Source organism: Acipenser ruthenus, chromosome 55 (genome assembly GCF_902713425.1).
Source record: "Acipenser ruthenus chromosome 55, fAciRut3.2 maternal haplotype, whole genome shotgun sequence".
Classification (NCBI taxonomy): domain Eukaryota; kingdom Metazoa; phylum Chordata; class Actinopteri; order Acipenseriformes; family Acipenseridae; genus Acipenser; species Acipenser ruthenus.
Window position 1 is genome coordinate 2,206,841 of NC_081243.1, and position 20,491 is coordinate 2,227,331.

The window sequence follows — 20,491 nt, forward strand, 5'->3', positions numbered from 1 at the left end:
AGTTGACTGACAATATGCCCTTCAAAGAAAACCATTCAGTGCTTGTCTGTGTTTTGTGTAGAACAGGACAGGATGGTTAATAATCCCCAGTGTTATTCAGGGAGGGCAGGGTGTGGAATGGGTTATGTAGTTGAATCAATCAATGGGATCCTTCAAGCTCCAACATGACAGTTTTAAGATCAATCAGATTCTAGGCCTCCTCTTGTTCTGAAATGTTCTTATGTTTTTGTAACTGTAAGGTTTGTGTGGGAAATTTATATCTAGATAGAATTGTGTATACCACCAGTCTCCTGTATATCTTCTTTTAATTCAGAACAGAAGGTGGAGGTGTAACAAGTCTAATGTACAGCTTATGATGTTGTGAGATTCCTCCGTTAAATATATCATGTGATTTTCAGGGCTGTTAATGGCCTCTCTCTCTGGCTCTCAGGGTGTGTGTGAAGAGATGATGTACGAGGAGATCCAGCAGCATTACCCTGAAGAGTTTGCTCTGAGAGACCAGGACAAGTACCGTTACCGCTACCCGAAGGGAGAGGTACGTGAGCCAGGATGAGACGCAGACTGAACTGCACTGGGGTCCAGCTATAGAGCCATGCGTCTTGCTGGTCAGAATTCTTACTGGGAATGGAAGTCTCACACATCCACTTTTGAAAGAAGCTCATGTTCTGGTTTTTATTTGTAATGAAATGCTGTCTGGTGTTGTACTTGGAATAGGTTACAGGGTCCAAGCTATTTTCGCTTGTTTGTTTTTTTTCTATAAAGGTTCCAGGTACGTCATGCATGAAATGAATGTACACACACTGGGCTTCCATAAGAAAGTGAAATAGTCTGAGACTCACCCTGTTTAGTGCAGATAACAGAACCACAGAAAAAAAACAACATTATTTATTGATTATAAAATATATTATAGCATGGCCAGCTCAAATCTGACAGTGTACAATGAAACTTCAACATGTAGGGAACATGGACATTTTTTTTTTAACTAATTGGATAATAAATAAAGGAATTATGGCCATATATACAAAAGGACCAAAAGCAACCAAAAAAAAAAAAACTGAACACTGAAAAATGTGCAAAATAAAAACAAAACAAAAACAAATTCAAATTATTCATTCCAGGAACCATGATCATGTGGTTCAAGATGGAGCTATTCATTGTGGCTTCAAAGCCCTGCAAGGTGGCAACCATGGCAACCTAACACTAACAGAAGATTTGCGTCTGATCCACAAACACGAAAAACAAATATATATGTATCGGAAAATAGGTCCTTGCGCCTTCGATGTCGCCATTTCTCTTGTTTTGTAAAGATTTAGTTTGAAAATGTTTGTTTACTGCACCGAGGTAGGTCAGTGCAGCAGTAACATTGCAAAACACTTGCATTCACGTCTCTCTCCTGACATAGTCCAATGCTGGAAATACACGAATAGGACCTTGTTTTGAAGCCCAGAGTCTCCTCTTTCGAACGGTGCCCCACCACAGGGCTGTGTCTTACAGTGCCTAAGTAAAAAGGTTTAAAGGGCCATGTCGCCAGATGGATTTTTAAAATGGGGCGGACCCCAGAGCGTTTACACACTAGTGAGATCGTGTTCAGTTCTGGTACACACAGTAAAAAGCAAAGAGCAGACCAGGCTTTGAGGAAGGAGTGATGCCGGTCGAGGAAACTCAGAAAATGAACCCCACCCTAAGCTCAGCACAGAAACCAGGTCCAGAGGACATGGTTGATAATATAAGTGGAGACAGCCTTGGGACAAAGGGCAGGATTCTTTTCACAGAGAGTGGTGAGGGTGCAGTGGTTGCCACAGCCAGCTGTTCACATGAAGCGAGAGCACAAATGTCACCGCTATGCAATCCTGTTTTTTCTGACCAGCATTAAATCAGCTGCACTTCATTAGTCCTGCCACCAGATTGTAACAGAAGGCAGAAAATTAATTAACAAAGCGGCAGGGAGCGCATCACTGAGACAAATCACTGAGACACACATTACTCAATTTACTACTTATCATGAAGACTTTAATGGGGTAAAATAGCTTTCTCTTGCAAGTTAGTCTTCAGGAGCTATGAACTGTTGTATGATGTAGCCTACTGTATAATGTTAATTAAGATAATTAAGTCGCAAATCTTGAAACATGACTGAAATTACTCCTTTCGCATTTGCTTTTGTAACCAGGTGAAATGTTCCAGACAGTAAGAGACTACAATTGAACACAATAAATAAATAAACATTTACTGCACTTCTACAAGACAAATACATAAACAACAGTAGAGCCTGTCATATCCAATTGAATTGGTTTCAAAGGTCCATCAAAAAAAAAATTCAGAGGGAGTCTTTATACTCCATTGTAGTTGCTTTATTAACATCAGGGCATTATAAATGAACAATGCGCGGTACATCGGTGTGTGTAAAACACCATAGTAAATTACTGCACCCATGCTATACAAAGAAAAGCAGTGAAAGTGATTACAAACCAAAGCACTGTAATGCAGTATTTGGCTGTGGTTCTCAGCAGTGCAGCATAATGACAGAGGTTATGTATTTCAGTCGTATGAGGACTTGGTGCAGAGGCTGGAGCCTGTGATAATGGAGCTGGAGCGCCAGGAAAATGTTCTGGTGATCTGCCATCAGGCCGTCATGAGGTGTCTGCTGGCCTACTTCCTGGACAAGACTGCAGGTATTTTAACATGAGAGGACACTGGCATTGCTGGGTTGTGTTACAAGGTAATAATGTGCATTATTTGAGTGAGGGAGTTTGATTATTACCGAGGAGCATGTCACAGCAATGTTGTTAATACTGTTAATATTATTCATTTATTTGGCAGACGCCTTTATCCAAGGAGACTTGCAGGTGTTCAGGGCAGCACAGTGTTACAATGCAAGCTTAATATGTAAATGCAGTTCAGTTTACAGTCGGTGCAATTCTACAAATTAGGATTACAACAAGTTATAACTACAATGACATAGTAAACTAAAATAAACTGTGTATAAAATAACTTACATTGTTTTTGGTCTTTTTTATTATTTCTTACCAATCAATACTTATTTGGTGGGCCAATCAATAGATATTTATTTATGGAAGCTTAAAAATTAAATGCGGTACAAAAGGGGTTTAGTGTTTGTTGTCTGGTTTAATGTATATTGATCTAACGTTATACTATGTTTTAAAAAAAATCATTGTTTTAGAAAACAGAAAAGAACTGGCAAAAAAAAGCCATATTTTTCTAAAATTGTAAGTTGTTTTTAAAATCCAAACTACCACTTGCGAATCCAAACTCATTACAAGCTTGTAAACAAGCCTGCCCAAGTTTTCAAACGAGAGGAGGCCATTCGGCCCATCTGCTCGTTTGGTTGTTAGTAGCTTATTGATCCCAGAATCTCATCAAGCAGCTTCTTCAAGGATCCCAGGGTGTCAGCTTCAACAACATTACTGGGGAGTTGGTTCCAGACCCTCAATTCTCTGTGTAAAAAAGTGCCTCCTATTTTCTGTTCTGAATGCCCCTTTATCTAATCTCCATTTGTGACCCCTGGTCCTTGTTTCTTTTTTCAGGTCCCCTGGGTCGACATTGTCTATACCTTTTAGGATTTTGAATGCTTGAATCAGATCACCGCATAGTCTTATTTGTTCAAGACGGAATAGATTCAATTCTTTTAGCCTGTCTGCATTAGACTCAATGTATGTGTCAGAGTTCAGTTCGAACACAATGCATTACTGTATTGAACCAGCTGGTCCCAAATCACTCAGATAGAATTGTATTCTTAAATATCCAAAGCCCTGCATGAATGAGGTAGTGGAGCAGCCTCACCTGGTAACCTTGGGAACTCTCCCAGCACAAGTCTACTAACATCCCGTCGGAAGCAGAGGCTGCTACTGATTCCATAGATATCATTCGGAAAGCTTCATCCGAATGCCCCCCTGCATTGTCATGTGTCTATCCTGCAGTCTACTCCAGGTGTTCATTCTATTTGTTTTTTCTTTTCAGAAGAGCTTCCTTATCTTAATTGCCCACTTCACAGTGTGCTGAAACTCACCCCAGTGGCTTACGGTAAGAGATCTCCTGGTTCCTAATAAGAGGCCCTGTTGACTATGTATTCAGAAATGCTCGCTCAGGTAAACACTTGTTTCAAATGCCTATTTTGCATATTATAAACCTCATGAAGTGTCATAATGGCAACCTACGATTTAAGCAGTGTGGAGTAGTGGTTAGGGCTCTGGACTCTTGACCGGAGGGTTGTGGGTTCAATCCCAGGTGGGGGACACTGCTGCTGTACCCTTGAGCAAGGTACTTTACCTAGATTGCTCCAGTAAAAACCCAACTGTATAAATGGGTAACTGTATGTAAAAATAATGTCATATCTTGTAACAATTGTAAGTCACCCTGGATAAGGGCGTCTGCTAAGAAATAAATAATAATAATAATGAAGCGATCCAGATGTAACCTAAAAACCCATTTGTGCACAGAAACTATTGCTTGTTAATAATTGTGTGAATATACTCCACAGCAGTCATTATCTATAGGTGATTACCCTGCCCTGACTCACTGCGGCTTGTTACACAAGTGACACAAGTTATTCTTCTTCTTCTAAGGCTGCATCTTGGGAACTAGTTCTCTGTTTTGGAAACTGAATCAGCGTTTGTTAATTTTATTCCACTGCCTGTAACAGGTCATGGAGAAATGTCATTTTAATGAAGCTTGCAATATTTTATTTATATCCTTGGTGAAATTATATTTTTAATATATATATACAGTTGTAGTCAAAAGTTTATATACCACAATGGAAATTTATAATTTCTAGAAATTTCTCGAAAACAAAGAATTATAGGACAAATATTTTATTGCAAAAGTTTTGCTTTTGTGGATGAGGAAAAAAAGTTACAAGAAATAGATTTCTACAATTATTTATTTCAGCAATTTTTTTGCAAAACTACAGAAATGCTCATTCAAAAGTATTCATACCCTGACAAGGAAAATTAAATTAATAGCTAGTTGAAGCATGTGCAGTAAATGGTGAGATTGATAAAGGTGTAATGCGTCTCACTCTCTCTCTCACTTGCAGGTTGTAAGGTGGAGTCCATATTCCTCAACATTGAAGCTGTAAATACCCATAGAGATAAACCAGTGGTAAGCGACAGCTTTGATTTAAAGAAAACACAGGTCCTGGAACTAAGAAAATGAAAGAATATGGGTGTTTTTTAAACATTAAGACAAGAACTCAGTGTGCTGCCTCTATACTGCAGAAACGAGTCCCATGCCCTGAGTGTGGCTGTTATAGTAAGAGAGAGCGCAGTTTCGTGGTGCTCAATGCTTGTGTTCTAGTGAGGTTGTATAATACACGGGTGGACCACATGTAGGAAAAGTTAAATAGTTTCCAGTCTGAAGTATTATTTAAGTTTGGAGAGATCAAGGACTTGCTATGAACACCCACACTAGACACAAGGAAAGTTTAATTAATAGCAGCAGTTTACTGAATACAGAAATATGAAAGAGCAGAAATCTTAGTCATAAATAAATCTTAAGCTTATACTATGTATCTGAGTTAACCAATAGTATCAAACCTTCAATCTAACCTATCTAAATATACTTGTCTATAGATGGCACGTTTACTGAAAAGCTCTTTGTGTACATATAACCCCAGAGGTTAACTTTTCAGTTTCTTATCAAGGTTCATTAAGTTAATCTTCAATGGTTATGTAACTATAATTCAATGGTTCTAGTTATGTGTCATGTGGAGAATGTAACATAGATTTTACATATTGAAATGTTCTATGAAGTCCTCTCTGTGATGATTTTCAATCCCCAATGAATCAACGCAGTCTTTGTTTTTAATTCTTCAAACGCAACTGTGGTCCAACACAGTCTTTTGGCTCCTTTGTAAGCAGTAGCTTTCTACGTGTTTGTCCAAGCAGTCCTTTTATGATACACGGCAGGGATATGTCTCCCCCTGTCACGGTCTCTCTGTCCCTAACACCATGGTCCTGGTCTCAGGCTGTCACCACCTCCCCTGTATAGCATCTGCAGCTGAGGCCTGCTTTGTAGTTTCCTTCAGTCAAGGAGCAGCACCGTTGTGCTTTTGAAGTTTGAGAGCACTGTGCTGTTTTTGGCTAGGTTTATATAGTCTTTTACTGGTAGGGGTCTGTGGTGCACTCTCCATACAAGGTAGTAATTCAAGTTCTAACGGTTTTAGCCTTTGTAGGTATAACAGCCTTTTCCAAATAGGGTTTGGTTCTTAGAAGTCCTTAACTGATTTTCAGAAAGTCCTGTTTCATAATAATTATTGCAATTTGAAACTTTGCCTTCACTTCTTCAAGAAGGATCCTGGTCGTTGCTGTGCTTTCTGAGACCTTGTGTACTTGCAGCAAACAAACTCATGAGCTGAAGTCTTTAAAATCTTGACAGTTAACCCTAAACAATACTTTTAAGTGCAGCACAGAAACCATGACCAGAGGACACAGTAGGGAATTAAGTGGAGATTAAGTAGAGACATGTCTTCACACACAGTGGTGTGTGGGATGGAATGGGTTACCTAGTTGTGATTGTTGATGCTGAATCACTGGGCTCTTTTAACCCGGCTTGACAAAGTTTTGAGATCAATAAGCTGCTAGGAACGGGACGAGAGTAGCTGGGCTGAATGGCCTCCTCTCGTTTGTAAATGTTCTTATTTATTTATGTTCTTTTTATCCAAAACTACTGTTAGGCATGTTTTTATACTGCACCTTGCTAGTATGAAAATACGATTGTATGTGCTTGGAAGACGGATCAGTCTTAGAGAATGGACAGCACTTCATCCTGTGTTAGTGGTGCTGTGTGGTCCAGTGGTTAAAGAAAAGGGCATGTAACCAGGAGGTCCCCGGTTCAAATCCCACCTCAGCCACTGACTCACTGTGTGACCCTGAGCAAGTCACTTCACCTCCTTGTGCTCCGTCTTTCGGGTGAGACGTAGTTGTAAGAGACTCTGCAGCTGATGCATAGTTCACACACCCTAGTCTCTGTAAGTCGCTTTGGATAAAGGCGTCTGCTAAATAAACAAATAAAAATAAATAATTAGTGGTGGTGGTGCTGGTGGCCCAGGAGAACAGGCTCGTGAGTCTGATCAGCCCATCAAGTTCAGAGCCTGTTTTTGTTTTGTTTATTTCATTGTTCAGCCCAGTGCTTCAGCCCCCATTCTCTTTTAAGAGTAAGTACCTTCACACCATTTGAATCTCTCTTCCTATTTTATGGTGATTCTGGGTTTTGTTGTGCCAATATTGAATTTTTACAATTTCTCTGAATCTGCCTTGAGCTTGTCAGTAATGAACTGCCTACCTCATTCCTTTCACGTACCACAATGACCTTTCATTTCACACCTAACCTGCATTTATAGTGAAGATATTGTAGCAGAATCTCTTTGTTGATCTAGACAGAGAGAGTAGGCGGGGCTGGCAGGATTGAAAGGTTCCATTGTCTTGTGATTGGAATGGAATGGGAAAGGTTGTTCTGTCTCTTGAGGTTCTCCTGAAAAGCTCAACGTCAGGTAAAAACTTTCGCTGAATCCAGAACCACTCGGAACTATCACAAAAACTATATTAAAAAAGCACTTCAAGTGCCTTGTGAAACTACTTCCTCTTTGTGCGTCGTCTTCTGACTGTGTCTGCTTCAGTTTCCCTTGGGCCCTTATTCATTGTGCATTTCTCTCTCTCCCTCTTCTTTCTTTCCTTCATCTCCCCCTGAATTTGTCCTTCAGTCTCAATCTCTGTTCCATCCTCCTCTCGCTTCACTGCCTTTTCTCTCCTCTTTCCCTTTTGTGTTGCACTCTTCTCACTCACATATACCCGTATGTCTTGTTTCATCTTGTACTGTATCTCTCGCCTCACTCTTGCACTTGTATCTTTATTTTCCTTGTACTTTCTTTTTTGCCAGTTTCTTCTCCCTTTCACTCTGCTCACTGCATACTTCCTTTTTCTCTGTACATACTTCTCCCCCATCTCCCCATCCTCTCTGATCTTCCTGTATGTTACCCTTTCTCCTCCATCTCTCTCTTCCCTCCCCCCAACCATCCTCTCTGATCTCCCTGTATGCTATCCTGCCCCCCCCCCCCCCCCCCATGTCTGGTCAAATCCATATCCCTCTCCCCAGAGATGCCCCCCTGTACTGCCACCCCCGAGCAGTACCCCTTGCCAGCCCTCCACCAACCAGAACTCCCAAACTAAAGGACCTAGGAAGGCAGGCTCCAACCCTGAAGGTAACACTACTGCACTCTTTAGAACAATTCTGCCAGTTCAAATAGACCTACTGTGCAAACCTTTCACCTGAGTGCACTCCAATAAAGACACCCCCACATTCCTGTGTAGCAAGCCGCCCTTAAGAAAACATGTAGGAACTCGGGAGAGGACAGGAGGGAATCTAAAGAGGCATGTAAAATTCAGGTTAAAGTATCCTGCCATTCCCGCTACCCGCTGAGTAAACACAGAGGTGTGTGCTACAGTAACCTTCATCAAATTCCTATTACCCCTGCTCAATCACATGCTCTTGATTGGACCAATGTATGCCTAGGTTTATTTAATGCCAGGTCTCTGTCTAATAAGGCTCTGTTAATTAGTGATTTTATTCAGGGATACAACTGAAACTTGGCGTGGACCGAATGACAGTGTTTCCCTGATAGAGGCTTCTCCACCTAACTATTGTTTTTTTCCAGAAAGCTCGCTCTACTGGACAGGGAGGTGGACTTGCTACTGTTTTCTGTAGTGAACTTAGAATCAAACAGGAAATTGTTGAAGGTTATTCATCTTTTGAAGTTTTAACCTTGACATTAAACAGTCCATTACCTGTTCATATTGTAATTATTCATCGGCCACCTAAGTCAAACCCACTATTTCTGACTGAATCTGGGGATCTGCTATCTATATTGACAGTCAGAAATGATAGGATTGTTTCATTGGGTGATTTTAACCTTCATTGTTGACATTGATTCTGATTCTCTCCTTGGAATTGAGGCTGCTGGATTCCTTAGATTATATCCTGCATGTCAAAGGTCTTATACATAATCGTGGCCATACTTTAGATCTGGTCATTTCTCGTGGTTTAGCTGTTAAGAACGCCACAACCCTAGATCTTACTGTTTCTGATCATCTTGCCATTCTTTTTTAGGTGAATCTGCCTGTATCTATGCCTGTGGACCGTACATTTAAATCCTGGGTAATTAATTCTTCAACTGCTGTTAAGCTTTCTGATGTCTTGAGCTCATTACTACTCTCTGAGTCCTCATCAGTAGATGAGCTGGTTAATACCTACAACACCACCTTGACTGGTACCTTAGATACTGTACCGTCAATCAAAACTCGGAGAGTGTCTTTTAAGAAAAGCTCACCGTGGTTCAATGATACAACTCGTAAGATGAAGTATGAGAGTCGTAAAATAGAACAGAGATGTCAGGAATCTAATTTGCATGTTGATTACATCACTGGAAGGGCCACCTGGTTAAATATAGGAAGGCTTAATTTTGCCAACTACAACTATTAATGCTACTATGGGGGCTTTTTCTTTGATTACCTTGCAGGAACTGACAGAGCTGGTTCAGCATATGCGAGCTACTACGTGCTGTCTTGATCCTATTCCTACAAAACTATTAAAAGATGTTCTTGGTGTTATTAATACCCACATTTTAAAAATGTATAAATGGTTCACATTACTCTGGGATAGTTCCCTCAGCATTTAAGGTAGCTGTGGTAAAGCCTATGCTTAAGAAACAAAATTTGGACCATAAGGACCTCAGTAACTATAGGCCAATCTCCAACCTACCATTCTTAGATAAGGTTCTAGAGAGAGTTGTTGCAATTCAATTACAAAAATTTCTAACTCTTAATGGTATATTCGAGAAGTTTCAGTCTGGTTTTCGTGCTGCACATAGCACCGAGACGGCACTTATCAGAGTTGTGAATGATCGTCCGATAGGCTCTGACTCGGGCTTTCCATCAGTATTAATTCTTCTTGATCTAAGTGCTGCCTTTGATACTGTAGACCATTCCATCCTACTGCATCATCTTGAAAGCACAGTAGGTCGGGGCTCCCGAGTGGCGCATCCAGTAAAGGCGCTCCTCGCAGGATGTGCCCTATAGCCTGGAGATCGCAGGTTCGAATCCAGGCTATGTCACAGCTGACCATGACCGAGAGTTCCTAGGGGGCGGCGCACAATTGGCTGAGCGCTGCCCGGGTAGGGAGGGCTTAGGTCGGCAGGGGAATCCACGGCTCACCGCGCATCAGCGACCCCTGTGGCCGATAGGGCGCCTGTGGCTCTGCAGCGGAGCCGCCAGATCTGTGTTGTCCTCCGGCACTATAGGTCTGGTAGCATTGCTGTGGATCTGCAGTGCGAAAAATGACGGCTTGGAAGGAGCACGTTTCGGAGGACGCGTGTTTCAGCCTCCGTTTCCTGAGTCGGCGGGGGGGTTGCGAGCGGTGAGCCGGGGATACAGATAATAATTGGGCATGCTAAATTGGGGTGAAAACCGGGGTAAAAATAATTGGCGATGACTAAATTTAAAAAAAAAAAAAAAAAAAAAGAAAGCACAGTAGGTCTGTCTGGTATTGTCCTATCCTGGTTCAAATCTTCTCTTTCTGACAGGTTTCAGTTTGTCTCTATGGGGAGGTGAAATCGGCATTATCGGAAGTTGTCTGTGGTGTTCCACAGGGCTCCATTCTGGGTCCCTTGCTGTTTTCATTATATATGCTACCGTTAGGTGACATTATCCGCAGACACGGAGTGAACTTCCATTGCTATGCTGCTATATTTGTCCCTAAAGCCAGGAAATCCTTCTGCCTGGGTGGTATTAGCTTACAGACATCAAGCACTGGATGTCACAGAATTTTCTAATGTTGAATTCACATAAAATGGAGGTTATGCTAGTGGGATCACAGAACCAACTAAAAGGAAATGTGGGATTACATGAGCTTGACCCTTGCAGTCTCTCATCAAAACTTAAACTAGAAATTAAGAGTTTGGGGTTCATCTTTGATCCTGATCTATCATTTGAGACTCATATTAGGGAAGTTACTAAAGTATCTTTTTACCATTTGAGAAATATAGCCAAACTTAGACCAAATATTTCCGTATCTGATGCAGAGAGACTAATGCATGCCTTTGTTTCATCTAGAATTGATTATTCTAATGCACTTTTTTCTGGTGTCCCAAAACGTGTGGTATCCCGCTTGCAGCTTTTTCAGAATACCGCCGCTAGAATTCTGACTAAAACCAGGAAAAGTGAACATATCACCCCTGTTTTGGCCTCTTTACACTGGCTCCCTGTGCAGTATAGAATTGATTTTAAGATTGTGCTGTTAACTTACAAAGCCCTGAATGGTTTAGCACCTAGTTATTTGCAGGAGTCACTGACCCGAACTGCACTCTGAGATCACAGGATGCGGGGCTGCTGGTTATTCCTAGGGTCAACAAAAGCAACACGAGAGGTAGGGATTTTTCTTGTAGAGCTCCTAAATTATGGAATGCTCTGCCTTTGTTCGTCAGGGAAGCTGTGTACTGTACAGTGCTTTGCGATACATTTGTATAAAAAGCGCTACATAAATGCAATAAATAAAATAAATAAATGTAGTGACACACGCTTCCTCCATCGTTGAAACCTGCCAGGACCCAAATTGCTGGCTTCTGTACAGTGCCATCTGCTGCGTTCCTTGTTCCTTAAAGTCTAAACAAAACAGCAGTGAGTGACTGTGGGTGAAAATCATTTCAGAATGCCACCACCTGGCATATTAAAAAGCACAGTAATGTTACTATATTTGTGGTTATTGAATACATTCTGTGATAATAGTGTGGTCTAAAACTACCAGCTTGTTAAATTCTAAAATGCATCACAATAATATATAAAACAGATAGATATTATAATAAGTACGATATTGGTAAATAGGTATTCACTTAGATAATGCAAGTACATATTTTGCTTGTATTTAGGACTTCTGCTTTTTGGTGTTTATTTTTAGGAACTGGAAATATAATCCTGGCAAGGTTACAGAACTAGTGAAGATTAGTTTAGAGCTCTTTGAGTTTACATTACACAAAACAACAGGAAAACGAATCTTTGATTAGTAGGGGCCTCTCTTTGTACTAAACATGTTTCAGTACGATATCTGACTCAAAATGTAAAATAAATTAAACACAATCGATTCCATCGCTCTAAACAGAAGACGATTGAAATGCCACCATAATCTAAATCTAAATTTTCAAATGCTCTAAAGCAGTGCTGTGGGTCTGCTGCAACCCCCTTTCAATATACCCCCTTAGTAACATATTCTAGAAATACTGAGAGTTTTAACATTATAGTAATTGTACAGGTATTATTTTTAATCAGATAGACTTTCATAACACAAATGTTTCAGGGCAGTGAAGGCAAAGTGAATGAAAGCTGGTTGATCTGTAAAGTAGTAGCTGCCCAGTAGTGAGACAATTTGGATTTCTGTTGAGCAGTTTAATTGATAAGCTTGTCAAGCCACTTCTTTCTGCCAGTTCAAATAGACCTACAATGCAAAACACTCCAATAAAGTGCACTCCAATAAAGACACCCCCACATTCCTGTGTAGCAAGCAGGCCTTAAGAAAACATGTAGGAACTCGGGAGAGGACAGGAGGGAATCTAAAGAGGCATGTAAAATTCAGGTTAAAGTATCCTGCCATTCCTGCCCGTCCCCCCCCCCCCCCCTCCCCCGCAGAACTGCTGCACTGATTTTTATAGCGGAGGTACACATGTATATTACGAACTGAATGATAACCCCAGAATCATGGTATTAGCTACTCCTAGCTAGCCCTCTCGTCTGTTTCTCTTTCAGAATGTAGAGGTGTTTCTCTTTCAGAATGTAGATGTGTTTCTCTTTCAGAATGTAGATGTGTTTCTCTTTCAGAATGTAGAGGTGTTTCTCTTTCAGAATGTAGATGTGTGTTTCTCTTTCAGAATGTAGAGGTGTTTCTCTTTCAGAATGTAGATGTGTTTCTCTTTCAGAATGTAGATGTGTTTCTCTTTCAGAATGTAGATGTGTTTCTCTTTCAGAATGTAGATGTGTGTTTCTCTTTCAGAATGTAGAGGTGTTTCTCTTTCAGAATGTAGATGTGTTTCTCTTTCAGAATGTAGATGTGTTTCTTTCTCTTTCAGAATGTAGATGTGTTTCTCTTTCAGAATGTAGATGTGTTTCTCTTTCAGAATGTAGATGTGTCTCGTGAATCAGAAGAGGCCTTGGATACAGTCCCTGCACATGTATGAGAAGACTGAGCAAGGGAGCCAGTGAATGTCTGAACATCTGAACATCTCACTCTTCATCTTCAGAATTGTTTCTCATAGCCCTGCCGGCCACTGTACTCTGGTACCTTTAAAAATATTAACTGTTGCATACTGTCATTAATTTGTACACAACTTTGTGCAGAAGAAAAGTGGACAATTACCACTGCGGAAATAAGTAAGGTCTTGTTGAGTGACTTCAAACCAGAAGTCACTTGGAACACAACCAGTGTGGCCCCCCAGGGTGTTTTAGTGCTGTGGTGCACAAACTGGAACTCACTTATATACACAGATAACATGTTCAGGAAATGTTTGTCAATGCAAGATACAGATTCTGAAAGGTATTATTGCTATAACAATGTGTAAACCATTTTAATGAAAGTTTTATTGTTAACCATTTCAGGAAGGATGTCCTAAACAAACTTGTCTGTTACAATCATCCCCGCCACGGCTTTGAATGTAATATTAGAGCCGTCTCATGAAATCGCAACCGATATCCACAACGTACAGTTTGCCATGCTCTCAGATTTCTGATGCTCTCAATAGCTTATGCTTGTGACAGTTTAATCATAATGCTTCACGAGATACAAGTGCAATCACATTGTGGCACAGACCTGTATACCTCCAGGCTTCATGGTAAATCAAAATGGCCATTTCTAGTTTCATTACAATGGAAACGTGGTTTTATAGATACAGTAGAACAGAAGAACATTTACGAATGAGGGGAAGCCATTTGGCCTATCTAAGATCGCCCGACCCAGTAGCTGTTTGATTTCAAAACATGGTCAAGTCAGATCTTAAAGGATCACAGTGATAGGCGGCTCCCGAGTGGCACATCAAGTAGGCGCTCCGCGTGGAGTGCAGGATGTGCCTTATAGTCTCAATGTCGCGAGTTCGAGTCCAGGCTATTCTTTTGCCGACCGAGGACGGGAGCTTCCAGGGGGCGGCGCTCAATTGGCCGAGCGCCGCCCGGGGGGAGGGAGTGCTAAGACAGGCAGGGTGTCCTCGGCTCACCACGCACCAGCGACCCCTGTAGTCTGGCCGGGCGCCTGTGGGCTTGCCTGTAGGCTGCCCAGAGCTGCGTTGTCCTCCGACGCTGTAGCTCTGGGTGGCTGCATGGTGAGTCCGCAGTGTGAAAAAAAGCGGTCGGCTGACGGCACACGCTTCGGAGGACAGCGTGTGTTTGTCTTCGCCCTCCCGAGTCAGCGCAGGGGTGGTAGTGGTTAGTCTAAAAATAATTGGCCATTGCAAATTGGGAGAAAAATAATAAAAAAATAATTGGCAACGACTAAATTGAAAAAAAAAAAGTATCACAGTGATTCTGCCTCAGCAGCATGTCTTGGTAACATATCTTGTGTATGTCTCTGGATGTCTGCTGACCTGCATAATTGTGAGGACCCGGTTCTTCATCATATTTTAGGAGCCAGTTATTATTATTATTATTACTTATTTCTTAGCAGACGCCCTTATCCAGGTCGACTTACAATTGTTACAAGATATCACATTATACATTATTTCACATTATACAGATATCACATTATTTTTACATACAATTACCCATTTATACAGTTGGGTTTTTACTGGAGCAATCTAGGTAAAGTACCTTGCTCAAGGGTACAACAGCAGTGTCCCCCACTGGGGATTGAACCCATGACCCTCCGGTCAAGAGTCCAGAGCCCTAACCGCTACTCCACACTGCTGCCCCTATATGTCATGAAACACTGCAGGTAGTCCTCATACTGTGCATATGAATGTTATTGGATTGGCATGAAACTTTCTAGTTTACCTTGATGCATTATCTCAGGGATTGGTCGCACTCTATTGTTGGAAGCATTTGTCTGAATTTGATGGCAGGTTCATTACAAGTGAATATACGATCCATGGAAACTCTGCCACTGGAGACATCTTTCAGGATCACTTTTTAATGTTTTATTTTGTGTAATTTTTGTTACTTTTACGGTTTTCAATACGTATTAAGTGTAAAGGCAGGAATTAAAGTGTGGAACTGCCTAGCTATACTTTACAACGGAATTTAGATTTAATCCAGGCCTTGTTACAAATTTAAATGTAACAAAAGAGACCCCGGTCGACAAACCTCTACAAAGCATGTTCTTCTGTTTATTTCATAGTTTTCCCTCTGAAGTCATGATTATTCTTAGCAGATGGTAATGAAAGGAATTGGACAAATCTGTTCTTTTCATATTGTATTGAGTTGACTTTTTGATGCCATTAGAAACTCATCCATAAATATGAGCACGCATTATATCCGAAGACACTAATACCACGTTTCCATTGTCATACCCATACGTATGCCGCCCAGGTATGGGTAGGATCAGGTCGGATACATTTCCACTGCATCAACATGAGGAGGAGATATGAGCTGCTGCTTTGCAAAGAATAGTTTCTTTAAATCCTCAGAATAGACGCCTAAGATGATTAAATGTGTTTTGCCCAGTTACACCCTGAAGTGATTAAGTCATACTTGAAAACCAAGCGCTGCTCATAAGAATATCGCGGGTTTATGAGAACACGTCGGGGGGAAATCGGAAGCAGTTGCACATGACTAAAAAGAATAATGTTGAAATCACAAGAGCTGCTGTTATCAGGACACTGCCCCCTTAGTTTGTTGATTGCTAGCTCAATGTTTTCAGCATATCTCCCATCTACAGCACCAAATGCTATCTGTATTTCTAAACTATTGTGCTGTTTGCAGGTGTAAAGCCCAGGAGACAATGGGTATTCTGGATGTTTCTGTGTTTCCCAGAGTATACCTGGGTATCACTTTTTTGCAGGTTTTGACCAGCTGATAAAATAAATAATTGTCTTGGTATGTATGCTGTTCAACGTGAAAAGCAAAGACTACCTTAACCATTATGCTCATGTCTTGCCTGAAAATGCTTTCAGACATTTTGTAAAGGTACATGCTTCTAGAAATATTGTAATCTTCTAAAGTAGGGTAGAAAACAATTACAGCTAGAAAGTATTAATACAGAAATGAGATTATATTGAACACGATTGACTTTTCATTCGATTTGAATGTGACTTTTTATTGTACATTGAGTTTGGGATCTAACAATGAATGAAGGGGATTATTGTGGTGTATCATTTTGAGTGTATTGATGAATGGAGCGAATTTTGTGGTGTACCATTTTTAGTGTATTGAACATACAGTAAGTCATTAGTACCAAATGGTAATAGATGTCATTTTATTTTTTTAAACAAATATACTATGGTTACACATTATAACGTGTTCCATAGTAAAAGCATAGCAAAGTGTAATAAAGCACGGTGAAAGCATTGTAAATCACAGAGAGGTATGGGGAAGCATATTACAGCAGCATGGTAAACCTATGCATGCTACAAGTGCAAAAATACCATGCTAACCATGATAGAAGTGCAGTACATTGTATTACATTAGTGTACTGATTTAACAATGAAAGTGATGGAGTGTATTTAGATGCAACACGGCCTTGTAAAGTATTTTTTCTGTGGGCACTGATTACACACGCACATTTCAGTCCTTTGTGTTAATGTTTCATTAAATACCTTCGTTTACAGTTTTGCATTGCTGCAGAAGCACAGATAAACAGAATGCAATTGGAGGTTGAGGTTTGCACACAGCATCGCTCTCTCTTTCTCTGGTGTTCTGATAATGGGAGGTTGCCCAAGGCGATGACTGACTGGAAATCTATGACTGTTGAAATGATTAAACCATTTATGTGTCATTTTTTTTATGGGTTAAATACCTTTCAATTTCAATGTGCCTTTTATATTATTATGATGATAATAAAGGAAATAATTTTAAAACCGATGTTGTTTTTGTAAAGTTATTTTACATAAAAATGTATAAACAATATACCAGGGGTAGTTTCACTCCTATCTCCATACCCACAAGCAAACCCAAAGTGACACAAATACAGTTATTACACATGCAATATACCAGGGGTAGTTTCCCTCTGACTCCTATCCCCATACCCACAAGCAAACCCAAAGCGACACAAATAGTTATTACACATGCTGTTGCTTTCAGCGTTCTTCAATGTTTAAGGAGTTTTTTTCTTTTTCACTAGTCTGCCTTTGCTGACTTGTTACTGAGTTATTTCCCTGAGAAGCTGTATAATTGCTGTATGTGTGTCTGTGTTAGCAGACCCAAACACTGTTTCACCATTGCAAAAACAAAGCAAATTGTAGCAAACAAAATGAAAGCACAAGAAAAGAAATTAATTGAAAAATAAAAACAAATAATAAAAACTATAGTCATTTTCCATGTAGTACTTTTACAATGGTTACTACTGAGAAGGGGCAGGTCCTAAAGGACTTTGAGTTACAGATGAGCTTCGTAAGAGCAATAGGGAGGCACACAGAATGCTGATGTTAATAATCTCCATCCTATGCAATGCATACCTGCAGATATATCACATGCAGAAACATTTTAATTGCATGTGTTCTAAGGCTGACTTTATTTTCGTTTGTTTGTTTTAATTTTCATGTGCCTAATTGTTTTCCCCCTGATATCCTCCCCAATTTGAAGTGCCACTCATTCTCCTCAACGCAGCAGTTCCCCACACAGCTCAGGAACTCGAGAGCGGATGTCAGCAAGCTACCGGCCAGCCTTGCAGGTGTCCACTCTGAGCTCACTAGGCTCCTGGCCAGCAGGGTTCGCTGTAGCGTGATGAGGAGAACCAGTCCCTGCTGGTTTTGCCTCCCTAACCCACAGGAGCACCAGAGCCAATGCAATGCTCCCTTCATAATCCCCAACGAAGACTGGCCTACTTCACACAGGACATAAACCTGCACAGCACACTTCTACGAGGTGAGCCACTCGGGGACTCTGAATTTGACAATTTGAATCACCGATACAATCAGCATACGCTTTGCTAAGCTTTGCACGTCACCGTGATACAATATTAAAGTTAAGATGGTCTGATTTAAATATAAGGCTGCTCTGTCTTCAGGTAGCTCATCATACTACTCAACTATGATAGAAACAATCTTTGAAACAATCGCTAAACTAACCAACACAGAAGGCAGGGACTTCTAGAGTTAAGAAAGAAGCCATCAGCTGCAGGTTACTGTACATTTACCGTTTCGTTTTGTATTGTTTTTAAAAGCCTGCATAGCAACACTGTGTATTTTAGCCTAATTAATCTTGTTTACGTTTATTTCCTTTTAAAGCAAAGAATTCCCCTGTGTTTAAAGCAGTTTGAATGTTGTTTTTGTTCACTAACCTATTTTTGCATGTGTAAATGTTATTTATAGATGTTCGCAAATCTGACTTTTTCACATATCCGCCTATACCCCAGTCCACAGAGGGTCGGATATGCGACGTTGTACTGTACTTACAAAATCAACTCTAGATCCAAATGTTCTTAATAATTTTAGGCCTATCTCAACCCCCGCCCCCCCCCCCCCCCCCTTTTTCTCCAAAGTTCTAGAGAGAACAGTGGCTAAACAACTGAACACATTCCTTGCAGTACATAATTTATATGAAAAATTTCAGTCTGGCTTCTGCCCCGGCCATTGTTCTGAAGCTGCTCTTGTCCGAGTGGAAACGATGTGCTGATGTCTTCTGACAAGGGTTCACCCTCTCTTCTTATCTTTTTGGATTTAAGTGCAGCGTACTCTGCTTTATCAGAAGTTAAATGTAGCGTCCCACAAGGTCCTGTTCTTGGGCCAATTTTGTTCTCCCTCTACATGCTGCCTGTGGGTGATGTTATCCGTAGACATGAGGCCAATTTTCATTACTATGCAGATGATGCCCAATTATATTTATCCCTTAAACCAGGTGACACCTCAATCGTAAATATCCTTACTATCTGTCTGGCTGACATTTTAGCAACGGATGTCAAAAAACTATTTACTGTTAAACTCTGATAAAATAGAGGTAATGCTATTGGGATCAAAAAATCAATGAAACAATACAAATCGAGATGTTCTGGCAGTTGACAGCTTCCCATTTAAGAAATCTGGGTGTCATTTTTGACCCTTTTTTCATTTAAGAAATGTTGCTAAACTAAGATGCTTCCTTATCATGGAAGACTGTGTTATCCCCACTGCAGCTTGTGCAAAACGCTGCTGCCAGGGTTAAGAAGTAGAAGACTTGATCACATTACACTGGTATTGGCAGCCCTGCACTGGCTTCCTGTTAGAAGTAATGTTTTTAACCTGTGTTGTATTGCATTTGAATTGAATTTTGTATTAAATGTTTTAATGTTTGCTTTTGCTTGTATAGTATCAATAATTACTGTTATGTTGTATCTGTGAAGCACCTTGACACAGTTTATTGTGAAGGGCGCTATATCAAATAAAGATTGATTGATTGATTGATTGATTGACAGATACATGCTGACTCATAAGTGTTATTAAGAAGAGCATTATATCGAGGGCTTCTGATTTTAAACGGTAAAACACCCCCATACAAAAAAATTAAATCGTTACATATCTGATAAACACTGGAAAACATCAGAAAAGTAGTGTAAATGGTTGCTCGATTCATGTTGACCACCCCTGCCCCTCCTTCCTGACTTATCTATCATTTGATTTGTTCTGAATACTTTAAACCCATCCCAACTACTGAGTGACAGCACATTCCTACGTTTCTATTGGAGACTCTGCTTGCAAGATTTAAAACAAGATTACAATTAGGAATAGAGGCTTGTTCGCAGGATTTAAACTGTATTACAGTAAGTGTGACAGAGAGATACAGAATAGAAGGTAATACAGGATCAGTGAAAGCGATTGCCCAGCCTGACCTGTATTGTTTATTTGATTTTGTGTTTGTGATTTTGTTTTGTTTAAATATTTATTTTGCTCTGTGAGCAGTGTTTTCTATTTAAATATTTATTTTATTTTTGTTGTGAAATTAAACGGCGCGCGCCGCGTCTTTTGCCTGCAGTACTGGTGTCAGTGTTTTCTTCCTACTCTGGCCTCGTCACCACACGTCCATCCTGTCACAGGAAGATACAGAGGATTTAAAAGAGAATTGCAAATTGTGGGGAAATGTAAAAAACGTTCCCTGAAACAGATTTGTATCCATTACCTGATGGGATAATCTCTCCTAGCCTGAATTACCTGAGAAATGATATCAAAGCTGCCCCCAGGAGGTAAGTATGAGTATAAGGCTCAGCGCCATTTTTTTTTTCAGGCCTACTGTGTTGGAGTAAACGCAGCGACCTTGAAGGTTACATTTCTATTTCAGGGAACCAGGCTTATGATAATAACCTAACACAGGGGTTTTCAACCTTTTTT

At 40.4% G+C, this 20,491-nt stretch overlaps 1 protein-coding gene across 3 annotated transcripts in view; it reads left to right on the top strand.

The window, feature by feature from the left end:
• LOC117401677 (6-phosphofructo-2-kinase/fructose-2,6-bisphosphatase-like) overlaps positions 1 to 17,055 on the top strand; it is a 52,933-nt gene extending 35,878 nt beyond the window's left edge. For all 3 annotated transcript variants that reach the window (XM_059017218.1, XM_034002471.3, XM_059017219.1), the window contains 5 exons: positions 431 to 535; positions 2,540 to 2,669; positions 3,976 to 4,038; positions 5,051 to 5,115; positions 13,169 to 17,055. In XM_059017218.1, coding sequence (XP_058873201.1) covers positions 431 to 535; positions 2,540 to 2,669; positions 3,976 to 4,038; positions 5,051 to 5,115; positions 13,169 to 13,228 — 423 coding nt within the window. In that variant the 3' untranslated portion in view covers positions 13,229 to 17,055. The remainder of the gene's footprint in view (positions 1 to 430; positions 536 to 2,539; positions 2,670 to 3,975; positions 4,039 to 5,050; positions 5,116 to 13,168) is intronic.
• Positions 17,056 to 20,491: the final 3,436 nt, after the last annotated feature.